The following is an 18,787-nucleotide window of genomic DNA, read 5'->3' on the forward strand; positions in this document are numbered from 1 at the left end:
TATGGGGGAGTGGGGAACTGCTGCTACATATGCTGTTTTTCAAGTGCAGAAATCACTGGTATGAATCCTCAGTGTCCATTGTATTTCTGCATCAGTTGGGTTCACCTTGATCTATAGGAATGAATGTATATCCTGCCTCTATCTATAATTAGTACAAACATAGGCACATCGTTTCAAAGATTTCTAGGGATATTCTGCATTGCAGCATGTCACAGCTCATGCTGTCATATTACTGCATATATGGATTTTACTGAATTCATACATAACCATCTACACCTTTGCAACTATAACAGAAGTGAACCTGTGTTTTAAATAGTTGTTCTTGTTGGAAAACTTGCCCCCTTGGGAGAGGCTGGCCCCTCTCCCAGGCTCCAGGGCATGTTTGCCGGTGACCTACCCTGGCTGGCATCACGGGAGTCCAGGAAGATCTTGATAGGCAACATCTCCCTGCGTGGAAGAGGCACACCCCCTTCCCCCTTGCATACCAGCAGGAGAAAGAAGATAGTCAGAAAGTCTATTACATTTCTACTGTTTATTTCTGACTGTACATCTGTACAAAAACGTGTCCGATCAGTTCAGTCTCCTCCGAGCAACTGCGAGAGACTTCCTTCACAAAAGCAACAGGAAGGTCTCATATTACGCAAAGAACAAATCCCTGTGAACCGCCCTGTGAACTGCCTGGTACATCCTTTGCCAGGGCTAGCCACATCATGTGATGTAAACATCGAGCTGCTTGTTTGCAGCTGCGTAGTACTCATATTCCAACAGTTCTATGCCCAAAAGACTGTTCCTGGACTGTGTAGGTGTGCCTTCTCTGCATCCTGTTCATGTATAGACTGGGTGTTTGTTATTACTCTATAAAATATTTTAAATTAAATGTTTACATAACATGTGTATTTCAAAGCATCGTACGGAGAAATGCACAACCCCATGTCTCTGTCATACAAGGAAAGAGCAATTTAAGCATATCCTGCAAAATTTCACAGGGAGCCATCGATCAATGAAATAAAATGCAATGCCTTATAAGCCAACTGCATTTCTCTGGAGGTGCAGTCACAGTTGTGCTGGGCTAAAATAAGGACAGAGCAGCTTGGCCAGAAGATTGTAACTTTGATGGCAAAGAGATGGATTAATTGATGCTTTCTGTTTCTGCTTACTTGATGTAGTAAAACTTAGACCATCTACTGTTTGACTTCCAGTGGTACCTTTCCTCATTCTCATTCATTTGGATGAGTCAGGGTGCATCCAGATAACCAACCATCCCCACTTTTTATATTTATTACCTCACAGTGTGGCTGGATAATGGTATTCAGAGAAGAAATTTACCACATGCAGAAATAAACTTGGAGTAATGCCAGTCCAAATGCCATCACACTTGGTGGCTGACTGTATTTGCCCTGTACAGTTCCCTAGTGCCTTCTTGTGAATTAGAGTGTTGTACTAGGAATGGGGAGACCCAGGTTCAAATCCCCCCTCAGCCATGAAGTTCTCGGGGTGACTTTGGGCTATCCATTGTCTCTCAGCCGAACGCACCTCGCAGGGTTACTGTGAGGATTTAATGTGAGGGGGAGAACCTTGCATGCCCTCTTGAGCAGCTTGAAGGAAAGGTGGGATAAAATGTATTCATAAGAAAATATAAATGTGAAAAGATAAGTGAGCAAAAGTGCAATCCTAGGCATTTCTACTGAGAAGGGAATCCTACTGAGTCCAATGAGGAAGTGGATATAGGACTGCAGCTTAAGAGTTCCTGGCTATGGCTCTCAATCTGTTGGGGAGTCTGAGCTTCTCTTTCCTTACTATAACCTCTTGATGCCTTCCTGTTTCCAGCTGATGAAGAAGCACCAGATTATGGCTCAGGAGTGCGGCAATCTGGAACAGCCAAAATTTCCTTTGATGATCAGCACTTTGAAAAGGTATGCCATGGAAGACAGAACTAGCTGAGCATCATCCCAGATTGTTGATCACACTCAGACCCGAACCTAACTGGTTATAAGTGGTTATTAATTAACCAATTTTCTGTGCAGATTCAGAAGTTTCAGAGGGCTCAGTAGCGTGGCAATGTAATAATGTTGGTCTCTAGAGACTACTTAGAGTCTGAGTTACAACAAAGCTTGTTGTCTCTTCTGTTCTCTTCTGTTCAACTACCCTGCTCAATTGTATGCCATACCTTCTGTTCTTTGTAATTTATGCCCAAAGCTAAGTAAAAGATGGCTTAAATTTACATGAATTTACATATATTAACATATGGAAAACCGAGAGGCTGGTTTGTTTCTTCTGAGTGACATGCAAACTGACATTAGCGACCTTTGAAGTCTTGGATTTCAGTCCAGATTCTATTAAATGTTTACTATTTAGCAGCAAATCCTATATCAGATTATTATTGATAAATATAAAGCTCTACAAGTTTTTCCCCCTTTCTTCCTTGATCATATTAATATTTTATTTCTACCATGTTTGAATAAGAGAATAAGAGATACAAAAACAGAAAAAAGGAAAGATGCAATATAAGGGACAGAAGAAACTCCAACAGCACTGCTAAATTTCAAAACAGTGTGAATTAACATCTCCTACAATTAACTACAGTTTTCTACAAACTTAATCAATTTAGACAAGAAAATATCCTGCCTATAGGTTTGATAAATATAATATAATTTGGCAATTGATGTATAATCTCATATTTTGTTGTGCCATTTTTCAATAGATGGCACAATGGGTGTTTATTCTCTTGCTAATAAAATTCTAGCTGAGAAGAGATAAGTTAGTCATATATGTTCTCATCTTACTGAACTCTTTTGCGTTATTTAATAATGGAACTTCATAGGCCAGAAGTTCCTCTCTTCTTAGATCAGCTGGTTTCACTTGCATCTTGAGCTTGACTTTGTATCTCCCTAACCTCACAGTTTAAAAAGGAGAACAGCAAAATACACCACTGCAAGGGAAACCTAATGACACCACCCAGAACCATCATACCTTTATCTTGTATTCTTTTCCTATCCTTTGTTTCCTTATAGTTCCAGTCTGAGTCCTGTCCTGTAGTGGGAATGTCCCGCTCTGGAACTTCACAGGAGGAGCTGCGTATTGTCGAGGGACAGGGACAAGTAACTGACATAGGACCATCTGCAGATGAAGTCAACAACAACACCTGTGCAGGTGAAGGGGGTTTTTTAGGTCAGAAAGGGGTTGAGGAACTGTGTGCATAGCAGCAAAAGCCAAAGATTTGAGCCCCTTTTTGGAGCTCCTAATAAAGAACATTGGAAAGCTACATCAACAGCCACTCTATATTTTCTTGTGGTTGAAAACAGTGAAGCAAATGAGATTTAAAAAGAAGAAGAATGTTTTTAAAAAGATAAGGCTTCCGGGACACTTCCAAACCATTGCTATTTGGGGTGGGATTCAGTCACATGCCAGGACATATAGCAGGAAACGTGAACAGGAATGCTCCTACTAGGAGATGATTATACACTACAGCATTTTACTGCAAGTTCCACTTGTGAGAATTAGGAACCTAGGAGGCTGCTTTCTACCAAGTCAGATCTTTGGCCATCTAGCCCAATATTGTAAACACTGGCTGGCAGCTGCTCTCCAGGGTTTCAGGCAGGAGTCATTCCAACCCTACCTGGCAAAGCCATAGAATTCAGCTGTTGTGCCCACCGTGCTATTTTGTACAGGAAAGTCCACCAATGGGACAAGCAAGCTTTTTCCCTCCAGTGTCCAGGACGTCTTCTTCTGCTCTCACTTTGATGTGTGCACCATTTAGGATATGAGGAAGCATCTGCTTTATACCAATGAGGAAATGTCCTTTATAACTTTAATATTCTATTTCTCCAGCCACCCCTGAGGATCTTCTCCTGGACAGCTCAGAGAAGTCTGTGGTGGATGGGCCTTTAGAGACAGCCCTTGAGCACCTGAAGCTGGGCAGCATCTTCACCTTCAGAGTGACAGTTTTGCAGGCATCTAGCATCTCAGCAGAATATGCAGACATCTTCTGCCAGTTTAAGTGAGTTACAGTCTTTCCTTCTCTATTTGCCCTTTACCCATTTCAGATAACCTTAGGAGATTGTGGTTTCTCCTTCCTTTGCCCTTTGGTGGCTATCCCATTCTTTTCAGATGGGAGAACCTAGATTGACAGAGGTTGATTCCTGACAGCCAAAACGTTTTAGCATTTAAAAGGCTAAAGGATAGAGGTTAGAGTAAAGATATCAGACCTTCCTTTGGTGGAAGCCATTAATTATTACAGGAGAAGAGGAGGACAGCAAAGAACTATGAGGGATCCCTGCATGATGGGGTGAGGAATCCTTTGAGGATTATTCTCCCTCAGGTCCTTGTCCTACTTGCCTTTCAGTATGTGAGTACCCCCAACAGGAACGTAGCACTCAAAGTATAGGAAGCCTCAGTGGTGACCATCAGACCTCAACTGAGCTAGTGTTTAATGGTTTCTGCCTGTGTAGCAATATGCAACTATGGAACATACCTGTGATAAATATATTTAACAACAACAACAGCAACAACAATAAAACTTGTATTTCTTCACAGCTTTATCCACCGCCATGATGAGGCCTTCTCCACAGAACCCTTGAAGAACACTGGGCGGGGCCCACCCCTTGGCTTCTATCATGTACAAAACGTAAGTATAGAATCTGAGAAGGCTTCATTTTGACAACTCCATGGGCAGCACCTGCATCCAGGGTGGAAATAGCCTCTGGTAGAGCAGATTTGTGATTGCCATAGAGATGGTATTAATGGTGACACCTTTAATGTCAGGCAACAGTACTTGAAACAGCCTGATTAACAAGGATATGAAAAAATACATTGTTCTGGATTCAGGGTGCCATCCTTATACGAAGAATGAAGCAAGCTTTTCATTTTGTGCATAATTGGTGACCTCCTTCTGGATGAAAAAGAGCCATCAATAACAATGATTGCCATTCAAGCTGAAAGCTGTATTATAGGCATATTATAGCTTGTTAACTATAATCTGTATTGCATAATTCTATGTGCTGCAACAGCAAACAAGTATTCAAGATGAGGCACAACCATTGCACCAGCACACCATGCCCTGTGTCACATGCTGTACTTGCTGCTGCTTCTGTTTATCATTGGTATAAACACTTGGAATTTGCAAAGTGCTTTGCAATCTTTATTGTGTTCACCCTCATAAGTCAACATCATTATCATCACACAGCTAAAGAACTAAGCTGAGAGGCCATCATTTTGCCAGATCAGTCTATCGCAAACTTAACATAAAAACATGACCAGAGCGCTGCTGAATTCAACCAATGGCCATGTAGTCCGTGTATAAATCTGTGAAATGAAGTAATAAATATCTGTGCCCAAGTACCACTTTTAGTTTATAATTTTACTAAGAATATTAGTAGTAGCAGTAGTAGTACTAGTACTGAGTGCCTTTCATTTGCCATGTAACTAATGTTAACCATAAACTTTGCTGAAATAAATTTTGCTTAAGTGAATGTGACCTTGTAGATATTCTGTTTCAAATGGCTTTTCTTCTTCTTTTCTTTCCTTTCTCTCAGATTGCAGTGGAGGTCACCAAATCTTTCATTGAGTATATCAAGAGCCAGCCAATTGTCTTTGAGGTATTTGGACACTATCAGCAGCATCCTTTCCCACCTCTCTGCAAGGATGTCCTCAGGTAAGTGTCACCTCCACAACAACTGCCATTGCCATAGGATTAATCTCTCACTGGCTTTGGGGTTTGCCCTACTTTAGCCCAGATTATGTCCATTTGGCAATACGCAAAGTCTGTGGCTGCAGCAGTAAGAACAATGGGGCTCTCTTCATTGGCCTTATTTTGATCAGCTTCATGTGTTCAGAGGCAAGGATCAATGGTGCATTTTCAGAACTGCCTTGCAGTTTGTTGTATGGTAGAACAACTAAAGCATGCTCAGGTATATAAGGGCAGATGCTGCTGTTACATCGTTAGAGCTCAAAAAGTCTTGGTCTGGTCAAAGAGTACATGTCTGACACTCAGCTGGACTAGATGAATCAGTGCTGAAGTCTTGGTTACAACTTCAGGCAATACCAATGAGACGGAAACATGGAAGGTGCCTAAAGAAGCCAGGGTGGCTATCTAAAGAACTTTTAACTGAGTTAAGATTAAAAAAGGATGTGTACAAAAAATGGAAAAGGGGGGAAACCACCAAAGAGGAATTCAAACAAATAGCCAGCACGTGTAGACACAAAGTCAGAAAAGCTAAAGCACAGAATGAACTCAGGCTTGCTAGAGAGGTTAAAAGCAACAAAAAAGGCTTCTATGGGTATGTCCGTAGCAAAAGGAAGAACAAAGAAACAGTGGGGTCACTCAGAGGAGAAGATGGTGAAATGCAAACAGGGGACACAGAAAGGGCTGAACTCCTCAATGCCTTCTTTGCCTCAGTCTTCTCCGATAAAGAAAACAATGCCCGACCTGAAGAATTTGGAGGAAATGATTCAGCAGAGGAAACACAGCCCAGAATAACTAAGGAGATAGTACAAGAATACTTGGCTAGTTTAGATGTATTCAAGTCTCCAGGGCCAGATGAACTGCATCCAAGAGTATTAAAAGAACTGGCAGATGTGATCTCAGAACCACTGGCAGTCATCTTTGAGAATTCCTGGAGAACAGGCGAAGTCCCAGCAGACTGGAGGAGGGCAAAAGTTGTCCCTATTTTCAAAAAGGGGAAAAGAGAGGACCCAAATAATTACCGCCCAGTCAGTCTGACATCAATACCAGGGAAGATTCTGGAGCAGATCATTAAGCAAACAATCTGTGAGCACCTAGAAAGGAATGCTGTGATCACCAATAGTCAGCATGGATTTCTGAAAAATAAGTCATGTCAGACTAACCTGATCTCATTTTTTGACAGAATTACAAGCCTGGTAGATGAAGGGAACGCAGTGGATGTAGTCTACCTTGATTTCAGCAAGGCATTTGACAAGGTGCCCCATGATATTCTTGTAAAGAAGCTGGTAAAATGCGGTCTTGACTATGCTACCACTCAGTGGATTTGTAACTGGCTGACTGACCGGACCCAAAGGGTGCTCATCAATGGTTCCTCTTCATCCTGGAGAAGAGTGACTAGTGGGGTGCCACAGGGTTCTGTCTTGGGCCCGGTCTTATTCAACATCTTTATCAACGACTTGGATGATGGACTCAAGGGCATCCTGATCAAATTTGCAGATGACACCAAACTGGGAGGGGTGGCTAACACCCCAGAAGACAGGATCACACTTCAAAACGACCTTGACAGATTAGAGAACTGGGCCAAAACAAACAAGATGAATTTTAACAGGGAGAAATGTAAAGTATTGCACTTGGGCAAAAAAAATGAGAGGCACAAATACAAGATGGGTGACACCTGGCTTGAGAGCAGTACATGTGAAAAGGATCTAGGAGTCTTGGTTGACCACAAACTTAACATGAGCCAACAGTGTGACGCGGCAGCTAAAAAAGCCAATGCAATTCTGGGCTGCATCAATAGGAGTATAGCATCTAGATCAAGGGAAGTTATAGTGCCACTGTATTCTGCTCTGGTCAGACCTCACCTGGAGTACTGTGTCCAGTTCTGGGCACCACAGTTCAAGAAGGACACTGACAAACTAGAACGTGTACAGAGGAGGGCAACCAAAATGGTCAAAGGCCTGGAAACAATGCCTTATGAGGATCGGCTAAGGGAGCTGGGCATGTTTAGCTTGGAGAAGAGGAGGTTAAGGGGTGATATGATAGCCATGTTCAAATATATAAAAGGATGTCACATAGAGGAGGGAGAAAGGTTGTTTTCTGCTGCTCCAGAGAAGCGGACACGGAGCAATGGATACAAACTACAAGAAAGAAGATTCCACCTAAACATTAGGAAGAACTTCCTGACAGTAAGAGCTGTTCGACAGTGGAATTTGCTGCCAAGGAGTGTGGTGGAGTCTCCTTCTTTAGAGGTCTTTAAGCAGAGGCTTGACAACCATATGTCAGGAGTGCTCTGATGGTGTTTCCTGCTTGGCAGGGGGTTGGACTCGATGACCCTTGTGGTCTCTTCCAACTCTATGATTCTATGATTCTATGATTCTATACTTCTGATTCTTGGGTGGATAAAGAGTTGGAGCAACTGCTTAGTACACTATCAGCTCATGTTCAAGTCCTATTATTTGACCAAGCACAAATTCCTACATTGGGCCTACGTTGATATATTCTAATTCCTTCTCCCTGTGTTCCCTTTTTTAAATTAGTGTTTCTTTCTCTACAGCCCCCTAAGACCATCCCGGCGCCATTTCCCTCGGGTCATGCCATTATCCAAACCAGGTAGGAGAGAAATTGCTTTTCATTTAGCATGATTGTAAATAGAAATGTCGGAACCAAAAGGATAGGAGAAGCAGCTGCAGTCTCATGGAATGGCTGCTGCCAGGGATGAAAGAATGTGATGGAGCAGGTCTCTCAGCAGAGCCAGCGAAGTGACCTGAGCATGCCCTATAGCTGTGGCATATTGAATACCCTCCATTTTAAGTTGGGGGGGGTCCTCTTTTTTGCTCAGAAGCTGTATGCTGCTTTGTTCCAGCAATGGAATATACATCTTCAGCAAGTTTCTAAGTTTTTGCCTTTTCCACAGCTCTCTCTAGCAGTGAGGCTAAACTTGAGCTGTGCACACACCATACATTTAGAGTACACTTAAAGTACAAAGTCACTCCCCTCCCCCCCAAAAAAAAAATTTAATAGGACCTTAATTTGTTAACAGTGCTGGAAATTGTAGCTCTATGAGGGGTAAACTACAGTTCCCATGATTGTTTGGAGGAAGCCATGTGCTTTAAATGTATGGTGTGCACGCTGTCTAGGCCTGCTCCATTCCTTTCTTTTATCACTATAGATGGTTTGTTGATAACACGGTGATAGCCACGTACAGCATTACTGTCACCAGTATGTCTCACCCCCACTGCTGAGTATCTGTTTAACGTGATAAATGCTTGGCTGGCTTCCTCATTCTTCCACATTGTGGTTCTGAATGGCACACTATATTTTAAGGCTATAGGGGTTTGCAAGCACTGGATGAGCTGCTTATGTATTTTGTTTAGGCTGCATCGTGTTTCTGTGCATAATTGTTTCATATTGTATTGTGCTCTCTGTTTGCCTCTCTGTTTCCCCTGTGAAGAACAAGAGAGATCCCTCCTGATGATTAAGGGTCTGATACCCAACGTGCTTGCTGGCCAGCTCCTGGAAACATTCTCTGGACACATGTTGTATGCTGCCAGCACAGCCTCCTCTTTCCTCATCAGAGAGGGGGAGGATCCCAGCACCACACCATCCCTCTTACTTGGGAACTGTGTTGTGAAAAAGGCTCAGAAGCCTGGTTGGTCCCTGGACAAAGCTTTGGAAGGCCCAGACTCAGGGATCTTGACTTGGAGGGCTCCTGAGAAAGGCACCAATGCACTACTGAGAAGGATAGGAAAAAAGGGGACACCATAAAGCAGTGTAATTGCATTGCTTTCTGTTCCCAAGTTTAGTTTGTTTAGTGTCTTGAATGAATCCACAACATATGTGAGTCCCTCACAGGATGACTTTGATCCCTGAGTCAACGGGATATTCCATTCTGCTGTGTGCAGTGTTCTATGTGATTTCCTGTTACCTCTTTCTTCTGGGCTCTGTGTGTGTGTGTCTTGTGTGCTTATATTTATTTATGGGCTGTTAGTGCAGCTCACGGGATTCAGTGATGGTGTTGGGCCATTCATTCTTCTCTTAAATAAGGGGTAAGGAAACCTGTGGCCCTCCAGATGTTGCTTGACTACAACTCCCATGATGTTGGCTAGGGCTGATGGGAATTGTGGCTGTCCTGATGCTGCTGTACTCCATGTTCCCCATACCTGTCTTCAGTGTTTGGCTACTCCCAATAGATTTGAAAATGCTTAAGGATAGGGATATAAATGCATATAAATCCATAACTGTACACAGCACCTTACAGAATAGCATTGGGGGGGGGGGGGAGCAAAGACAGAAAACCTAACTTGAGACATTTGCAATTTCACCAGTGAGGAACACAAGTAGAGGGAAGTGAAAAGTTCCACTTGAGATGCCTAATGGAATTGATTTCTGGAGTCCTAGGACATGGTACAATAGATCTCCTTAGGGTGTCTCAAAGTTCAGGCATGCAGAATTGCTGTCTATATGTATGCTAGTCGACCACAATGTTTTCCAAACATCCACTCCAGAAAAAATGCCTCTAGCTCTTAATAATATGCTTATTTACCTACATGGTTCTTCTTTTTACACCACTTAACAATGCCGTGAGCATTAGCCATTCCCCTTTCTTTGTGTGTCTTGTGTCTTTCATGAAAATCTTTAAGCCCAGTCCTTATTGTCATTCAGAGAAACTGCATTGCTGATGAAAACAAACTAAGACTTTGTTTTCATATATGTGGGTCTGTTGATCTCAATGCAGGAGAAGATGTGTTTTGTGTGTGCTTATGCATTTGCTTACAGAGCCCCATCTATCTTCCTCTTTGTATATCTGGGTCCAAAAGCCTTCTTCAAACATTAATGGATCTTACCATTGACTCTTTCTAAATTTTAGATAGTAAGTGTTGGTGTAACTGGCTGTCCTGCCCTTGCTGTGCTGTGGGCCTTGTCCATATTTGAGCATTATTTAGCTGTTAATCCACTCCCCCCCCCCCATTTGAATTAGACCTCTGCCTTCTCAGTTCATACCAATAGGAGTTCCCTTTTGTGTTTGCCCCCACCTTCTACTTTGTTGGTTCTTATTATGCCAATTAAATGCTATGAAAAAATTATGTGGTTTGCTTGTGATTTTGTGCAAATTTGAGAGTTCCAAAGAAAAAATATAGATAAGGCTATGCTCCTGCATTCAGGAGTACTTCAGAAATAGTTGGGCATGAAAATAAATGAAAGCATTAAAAAAATAGCGGGTGTGAAAAGGGGAGTAGCAGAAAATGATGATTGATCCACCTACACCCAAACCCTGAAACAAATATTCTGAAATCCCAAGTGCAATTGTTTGGAGCCTGATTCCTGCCCCCCCCCCCAATTTATTGGATCATCCCCATTTCAGGTAAACCTGAATTTGCAGGGGGGAAGCATTGAGATTGGTGTTCTTTAAGGGTAACATCATGTGGACTACATAAATCAAATGGGAATGCGAACAGCTGCATACACACTGTAAACTCCAATGTGGACAAGCCCAAGTTGTGAAGCCAGTCTACAATCTGAGAAGATAGGGCTTGTTTGCCCTTATCTTTAGCCTCTAATTTCAATTTTTTTCCTTTGCAGTGCCTGCAACCAAACTGAGTGCCATGACAAGGCCCAGCATTGGCCCCTGCCAGTGCAAGTATGATCTGATGGTTTTCTTTGAAATCTGTGAGCTTGAGGCCAATGGCGAGTAAGTGTCTATATTTGTCAATGGATCAGTGGGATGGGGATAGCTTTCTTTTCTAGGAGACATAATTTGATCATCCTACCTGAAACTTGTCTTAGGAATGACTTAGGAGACTTCTTAGGAACGTGCTCATTTAGTTCTCTTATTCTTTATTTTGCTGAGTTGTGCACATGCAAGTTAGAAACAAGCTACATATTTGCAAAGCATTGTACCGAGAATTTGGGATACAAAACCTATATGTAAAAGTCAAGCTGTGGGTGAATAGTTGCCTAATGAGAAAAGAGTATCGGTTACGGTATATCACAAATAATTGAACTGAATATCCTTATGCCGCTATGGATAGAATAATCTTAATTTTCGTTCTCTCAGTTTCTCATTTTTCCAAACTTTAATTCAGTTCTCTGCATTCTGCAACAATTTGCAATTCCTCCCCACCAAAAAAACCCCTCATGTAAATTCATTGACATCTTAGTGCAAATTTCTCCTAAGAAACAGTCTGTTTCCCTTAATACAGTATAATGCATTTCTGCGTGTTATTTTTTTCCTAATATTTTCATTTCCCTGCCCCCCTTCCCTTAATGTATACATTTTTGTAAACATTGCTTGGGAGAACTACTTTGCAAAATTTGGATAAATGCAGGTTTTGAAGGTTAGCTGTGCTTTGGTTCACATATTGTTTCAGAAATTGCAAAATTGATAGATTCAGCTTTAAATGCATACTGCATCAAAATTCTCCACCATCCCTACATGCCACACAGTATGATCATACCCTTTTTTCTGGGTGTGGTCTGTGCAGGATCAAGAGCAGTTTGCTGCCTTAATCCTGCATGCCCTCCTGCTGAGTGACTGTGAAGCAGTCTGAAAGCCTCTCTCTCTGTGTTTCCCTGTTTCTTATCTGCTTTTGCCCTTCTCCCACAAGGCAAAGGATAGACTGATGCAAATAAACCTAGCATTGACCCTGAAGCTGTGGAGACCTCTGTGGTGTGTTCTGTAGCAATTGTCCCTGTCTGCAATGTGGGGCCTTTGATGGGATGCAGGCTCAGGGCATCCCATAACACAGGCTGAATGCATTTGGTGCAAATACAATGTTCAGTGAACTTGTTCAAAAAATACAGTCATGGTAGCATGGGCAACACAGGCAAGGATCTCTAAGAGTGTGTTTCACTTACACTGTTTGGGGGACTTGGTGCTGTGGGCACATTCCACATCCTGTCTCACTGTAGCTTTCTTTTATAGCTACATCCCTGCTGTTGTGGATCATCGTGGAGGAATGCCCTGCCATGGAACATTCCTTCTACACCAGGTATTTTCTTCCCCAATACCCAAACTCATTGGCTCTTTTCTGTAATGATATTTTTGTTAGGTTCAGTTCTACATCCAAAAATTATTGAAGGTGGGTAGTGAAACACCGATAAAAACACAAGCCTCCTGCCATGTTTAACTAAGCATCTTTGGGCACAGACCTGGAATGGCAGACTCTGGACACACATGAAGAGGTGCATGAGAAGGAATGGGGTGGGGATGCTAAGACAGTTAGGAAAAAAGCTCTCCCCTGTCAAACAGGAATCTCAACTGCTGTCAGAGACTGGAGAGAGCTCAGAGCCATGGCCTGGGGTGGCTAAACAGGATTCAGAGGAGCAGGAGGTTCTGGCGTTATCTCCCAGAGCCATGTGATGCCTCCCCTGGTGAGAACAGGTGCACCAACCCCAATGGAGTGTGCACCTTTAGGCTACACATTTTTGCAAAACTAATTCTTGCTAATAAGCTGTGTGTCCCATCTTGGCAATCAAGCTTGTTGGGTTTAGAACTTTGTGTCCTGATATTGGACTGTTATCTGGCCTTGCTCCTAGCTCGGTTAACTTCTTCATTCCATTTGTAGGAGTCACGAGACCGAGTTAGCACTTGCTCACTGCAGCACCTTACGCTCTCACTCTACTGGTTTGCCATAAATTTGTTTTTCATGCTGAGCAGTACATAGAATCTTTTGTCAGGAAAGGAAATGGGAGAGGTTCAACTGTGCTCCGCACTGCAGATTACCTCCTTTAAAATGCCTCCTCCTTTTTAAAAAAACAGTATTTTTTATTGCTTTTCTTCTTATAGGTTAAACAGCAGCACATATGCAACAAAATATACCCTCCCCCTTAGTAACTATGATGCAGCACAGCGCAATGAAAGAGGAGTAACACAGAATCAAAATTGAAAGCAGCCAAAAGTTTTGATATGCTGTAGGAAGTCCCTGTTGTATATCTTGCTCATATGCATAATAAAGCAGTGACCAAATGACCCCTTTAAATGAGGTTATCCTCAAGACAAACTGTATTTATTTGCCTATCTTGGCAAAGCACTTGTCAAATAGACTATGTGGCTAGCACTGTAGATTGCCTCATTTAAGGGCCAGTTTATAAAGAGGCGACCTGTTGTAGAAGCCATGTCCTTCTCCCTCTCTTGGCCAATATTTTTGCCCCTGTTCATGCACATATCCTTTTGCAAAGGGCAAAATTTACCCAGTGCTGCTCATTGCTTAGCTGAAGTTCTCATAACCGCTGCCTCCTTTCTCTTTGGGCATGGTGGATGACAGGGTATCCAGAGGAGGATCACCGTCACCCTTGTGCATGAGACAGGGAGCCACATTCGCTGGAAAGAAGTGCGGGAGCTGGTTGTGGGTAAGTAAAGCTTGTGTCTACCCTTTCTTGTATCTCCTAGCCAAGGGGGTGGAGTCTCAGGCCCAGGAGTGCAAAATGACCTCCCGGGCTTCTCAGAATGCACCCTGGGCCATGTCGTCTCATGGGTCTGGCTTTGTGATGGGCTTGGATGTGATAATGCTGATGGTTTGCCTAGATGGAGGGTGAAGATGTGTGGATGTTGTGTGTGCAGGGCTGAAAACCTTGTGGCTTTTGTGTGGCTGGAATGAACAGGGCAATGGTGGTTCGCTTCCATTGGAACTGGTAGGGCAGAAGGCAGGAAGGCCAACAGGAAGTAGAGACAGAGCCAATGGCAGGGAGAACCAACTCGCTTTAGTTTTGTCTCTGTTCTCCTCCCTGCCGAATTCTACAAGGACAGCCCTGAGTCTTAAAGAGTAGAAAGCTGATAGCTGGTGCCACTCCTTGGGCTGGTTGTAAGTAAGAAGGCAGGCAGGTGGGGGTTAGATGAGGCCAGATGGAGGTTAGTGGGGCAGTGCCCTAGTTGACCAAATGCTCCAACCTTCACTAGTACAGGAGTAAGAGTCACATCCATTACTGTGCTAATTTTTGCCTCTAGCCCCACCCACCAATGGCATGTGGCTCCTGGAAGGTTCCCCATGAGGGAATGCAATGCTAAGTCTGAAAATGGTTCTCCACCCCTGTTGTGGCCACATGGTTGCCTGAACCGAGCAGCCCCTTACTCCCATTGACTCCAGAGAGATTTATAGACACAAATGCTATGTGCTGAGCATCAAAAGCAGTGCTCCGAGACTCTAAGCATTCTTACTGACTTGTAGACAGTCTGTACTCTGGAGATCTGTGTCTTTTTCTGGTATGTGGTGCAGTGAAAACCATTCAAAATGGTATTTATATATTGTGAGGAGCTATTCTGCCCCTAGAACCTCAGGGGCTGTGAGGCTACTATATCAGGGAATTTATGTTGCTTATGCAGGCAGATTTTGAGAAGTGTCCAAATTATAGTGGTGTGGTAGGCTTGCTGCCTCTTATTTGTTCCAAGGCAGCATGAATCTGTATAGTGAGAGAAACAAAAATGTCCCAGCAATATGATTTTCTTAATAGCTACAGCTTGACAGGATCGCCTCATTGATAGGCTGAAAAATATACCTGCGTTTGAGTTCCCTTGGGAATAAACTGTATGTGGTGTTTTCTGCTTTTAGGTCGGATTCGGAACACCCCAGAAGGAGATGAATCCCTCATTGACCCCAACATCCTGTCTCTGAACATCCTGTCATCAGGATACATTCGCCCCTCCCAGGATGATCGGTGAGTCTGGCCACAAAGCATGCTCTGAGGCAAACATGACCTCCCTGTAGATTTTCAGGGAGTGTATGTACCTAAATATATATTGAGGGGGGGCATTTCTCTGAAAGCCCCACCCCTTTACTGCAGTATGGACAGCCAGTGAGCTAAAGCCATGCTGAGGCTAGCTAAGTAACGAGACTACAGTGTCCAAGTAGCAGAAAGAGAAAGCAACAGTGGTCCAAAATATTTTCCCCAAGCATCCCTCTGATTGAGAAGAGTTTTACCAGGCTGGTAACAAAGATTCCAGCCAAACAGGACTGATTTTTCCAGTTTGGCCTTGGCCATGAAGATCCATCACCTTATCACTGAATGTCCAGTGAATTAGAACCATATCAGAAGCTACTTTGTACTAGGCTTAGACTATTTGTCCATTTAGCCCATAATTGTCTACTATGACTGACAGCTTCTCTTCAGGGTTTGAGGCAGAGATCTCTCCTACCACATGCTAACCAATATTTTAAACTGCCACACATAGAATCCAGGACTTTCTGTGTGCAAATATTGTGCTCTACCAATAATCAATGGTCTTACCCCATACATACAGAATTTTTGGATTTGTCTGTGGTATGCTGCTCCTTATACATTAGCAACAATCACTGCTCCTTGTTCATGCAGTAAGAGCTGGTTTTCTGGGGAAGAGATAGAACAGGACTGTTGAAAGTTGGCACTAGCTGCTTGGAGATGTTTTGGCTCCTTAGAGCTGGCATAGCAGTGCCTGCACCAAGCACATTATCACCAGGGCAAATTCAGAATATGCTGGGACACAGGTGGCACTGTGGTCTAAACCACTGAGCCTCTTGGGTTTGCCGATCGGAAGGTCGGTGGTTTGAATCCACGTGACGTGGTGAGCTCCTGTTGCTCTGTCCCAGCTTCTCTTGTTGCTCTGTCCTACCAATTTGAAAGCATACCAGTGCAAATAGATAAATAGGTACCGCTGCGGCGGGAAGGTAAACAGCGTTTCTGTGTGCTCTGGCACTTGTCACGGTGTCCTGTTATGCCAGAAGCAGTTTAGTCATGCTGGCCACATAACCTGGAAAGCCGTGTGTGAATAAACACCAGCTCCCTTGGCCTGAAGCGAGATGAGCGCCACACCCCATAGCTGCCTTTGACTGGACTTAACCAAGGGTCATTTACCTTTACCTATTATTATTATTATTATCCATTTCATTTCTATATCATTTTATATTTAAACAAAAATATCTCAAAGCGGTTTACAACACATTGCAACATCAAATAAAAGAATCCAGAATAAAACATTACTGAAGAAAGTCAAATATAAAGTATAGATTCAAAGGAATATAATGTAATTATCTTAAATATTTCAAAACAAAACATTACAAAGGAGGTCAAGTATAAAATGCACATTAAATAAAGTAGCATAATTAGCAAGAAAATAAAATATTATCATAAGCATAGAACATATCTGCTGCTGTTGCTGCCCATCCTGTCAAAGGTGGTTCATTATGGGAGACAGCTGTGAAAGCTCAGGTTCAATGACCTGGGTCTGCACTAAGACAGCCAAGATGGTAATGCATTGTAACAGTTATAATTCATAAGTGAAGGACTGAGTTTGGTCCCATGGATGGGGTACTCATGCTACTATGTCAGGAGAACAACAGGCAAGAGGCAACACGGTTTCCAATCCCAGTTTCTTTCACTTTTTTGGGCGGCGGGTAGGGAATATCCCTTTCCATGTCTCCTGTAGTTGTGTGGCTACTCCATTTTTACTGAAGCATCCCAGGCTGGTCCCTCAATACTCATCTCCATTCAAACATTTAACATAACATCATTTATCCTGACCCTCTGGCAAAAGAAACCACTCATCACGAGCTTGTATGGTTGAGCTGTGAACGATTAAAATGGGGTTGCAGATGAGGCAAGGTGTTAGTATGTGATGTGTGAAAAACAGAAGCTGCCGAAGAAATGCTGGAAGAGAAGACAGATTGTCTGAGGTGAGTTACCCTAGGACAAAGGTTATGCATAGCTGGGTGGCAGTAGGGAGGTTCACACAGCCTGCTCTGCAGTGCTGAAACAATGGGTGAAAGGGGTTGTGGGGCCACACAGGCTAGCTCTGCCCTTTTCCTGTGCTGTCTGAATGTTTGGGTGGTGGGGAAGAATTTCATCAGGCTTAGCTGTGGCTCGCGTCAGTCATGGAGGCAAGGCTAGCCCATAGCTTATAACCCCTCACCCATTTTTTCAACACTGTAAAGAAGACTGGCATGTGAACTTCCTAAGGTCAACAAAAGAGCAAAGACTCTTTTTAGTATTCAGCTCTAATGGAGTTTCTCTTCCAAATAAGCAAGCAATATATAAATGACAAATAAAGTGAAATGTTAAAAAACCAAGGAGTGGAATTCCATGTTGTGCTACAATGAACGTTCTGTCTGCACAAACATTGCAGCTTGCCAGACAGAACAAGCCCCCCACCCCACCCCCATGTGCTGTTCTGGAATTTTTGCTGATCCCCTTGAGCCAATTTTGGGGTACTGTATGTGGGAGGAGGAGAGGGGGGGAAGCCTGTTGCACAAGCAGAAGTCATTGTGCAGGGGTTCCAGTAATGGGGCTGATTAAGTGAACCCAACCCAGAAAAATCAATGAAAAGAGGGCCAACCAGCATACAGCATTGTCTCTCTGAAAGAGCAGCTGCTAAAGACCTGCTCCATGGATTAAGAGGGAGGAGTTGCAGTTATGGAAAAGTATTTCCAAACGGCAGTTTCTTTAGCAACAGACACTGCATGCACAAGCAAAATAGGAAGAACCTCACAGCAATAGTAACTGCTGTCATGAGTTTTCAAGGTGATCATCCCTAGTTTTGCTCAACAGTTGCTGCTCCCCCTGTGACAATCTTGTGAGTACATTTGGCTATTAGGGATAAGCACAGCAAACCTGGTTTGCAAGTGCCCAGCTTGTTGGCATGCCAGCCACCTGCAAAAGTTCTAGGATCACTGAATAAAGCTGACATTAAAGATTTTCTGTAGGTGTATGGTGGATATTGACCAGTAAAAGAACCGAGTCATCCTGGATGTGCAGTCCATTTAGGTAATTCTGCATATTGGATTGGATATCTCTACTGTGGGGATGGGGGACCAGTGGCCCTTCCAGTGTTGCTGGATTACAACTCCCATCTGCCCTGGTCACTGGCCATGTTGGCTGGGGCTGATGGGAACTGTAGTCCAGTAACACTGGAAGGTCACATGTTGCCCACCCCACTGTACTGCATATTCTGGGAATGGATTTTTCTGCTTCTTTCTTACTCAGGCTCTCAGCAGTCACTTGAACATGACTTTTCAAGTCAACTAACAAAGCATTCATATGCTTTAGGACATGTTTGGGTTGTTTCATTTACAACATTTATCAATTTCTCTGGCAAAGCAGCATAATTCACTAAAATTCATTTTTTTGAAGAAAGCAATTAAA

General features: G+C 43.1%; 1 protein-coding gene across 16 annotated transcripts in view; it reads left to right on the forward strand.

Annotated features, from left to right (window-relative positions):
• Positions 1-18,787, forward strand: part of KIF1A (kinesin family member 1A) — a 113,884-nt gene that overhangs the window by 72,923 nt on the left and 22,174 nt on the right. For all 16 annotated transcript variants that reach the window (XM_083443147.1, XM_083443156.1, XM_083443155.1 and 13 more), the window contains 10 exons: positions 1,828-1,913; positions 3,012-3,150; positions 3,829-3,997; positions 4,534-4,624; positions 5,532-5,650; positions 8,235-8,290; positions 11,261-11,369; positions 12,603-12,669; positions 13,945-14,029; positions 15,226-15,331. In XM_083443147.1, the coding sequence (XP_083299273.1) occupies positions 1,828-1,913; positions 3,012-3,150; positions 3,829-3,997; positions 4,534-4,624; positions 5,532-5,650; positions 8,235-8,290; positions 11,261-11,369; positions 12,603-12,669; positions 13,945-14,029; positions 15,226-15,331 (1,027 nt within the window). The remainder of the gene's footprint in view (positions 1-1,827; positions 1,914-3,011; positions 3,151-3,828; positions 3,998-4,533; positions 4,625-5,531; positions 5,651-8,234; positions 8,291-11,260; positions 11,370-12,602; positions 12,670-13,944; positions 14,030-15,225; positions 15,332-18,787) is intronic.

This window comes from Podarcis tiliguerta (assembly GCF_965153285.1).
Source record: "Podarcis tiliguerta genome assembly, chromosome: 5".
Taxonomy (NCBI): domain Eukaryota; kingdom Metazoa; phylum Chordata; class Lepidosauria; order Squamata; family Lacertidae; genus Podarcis; species Podarcis tiliguerta.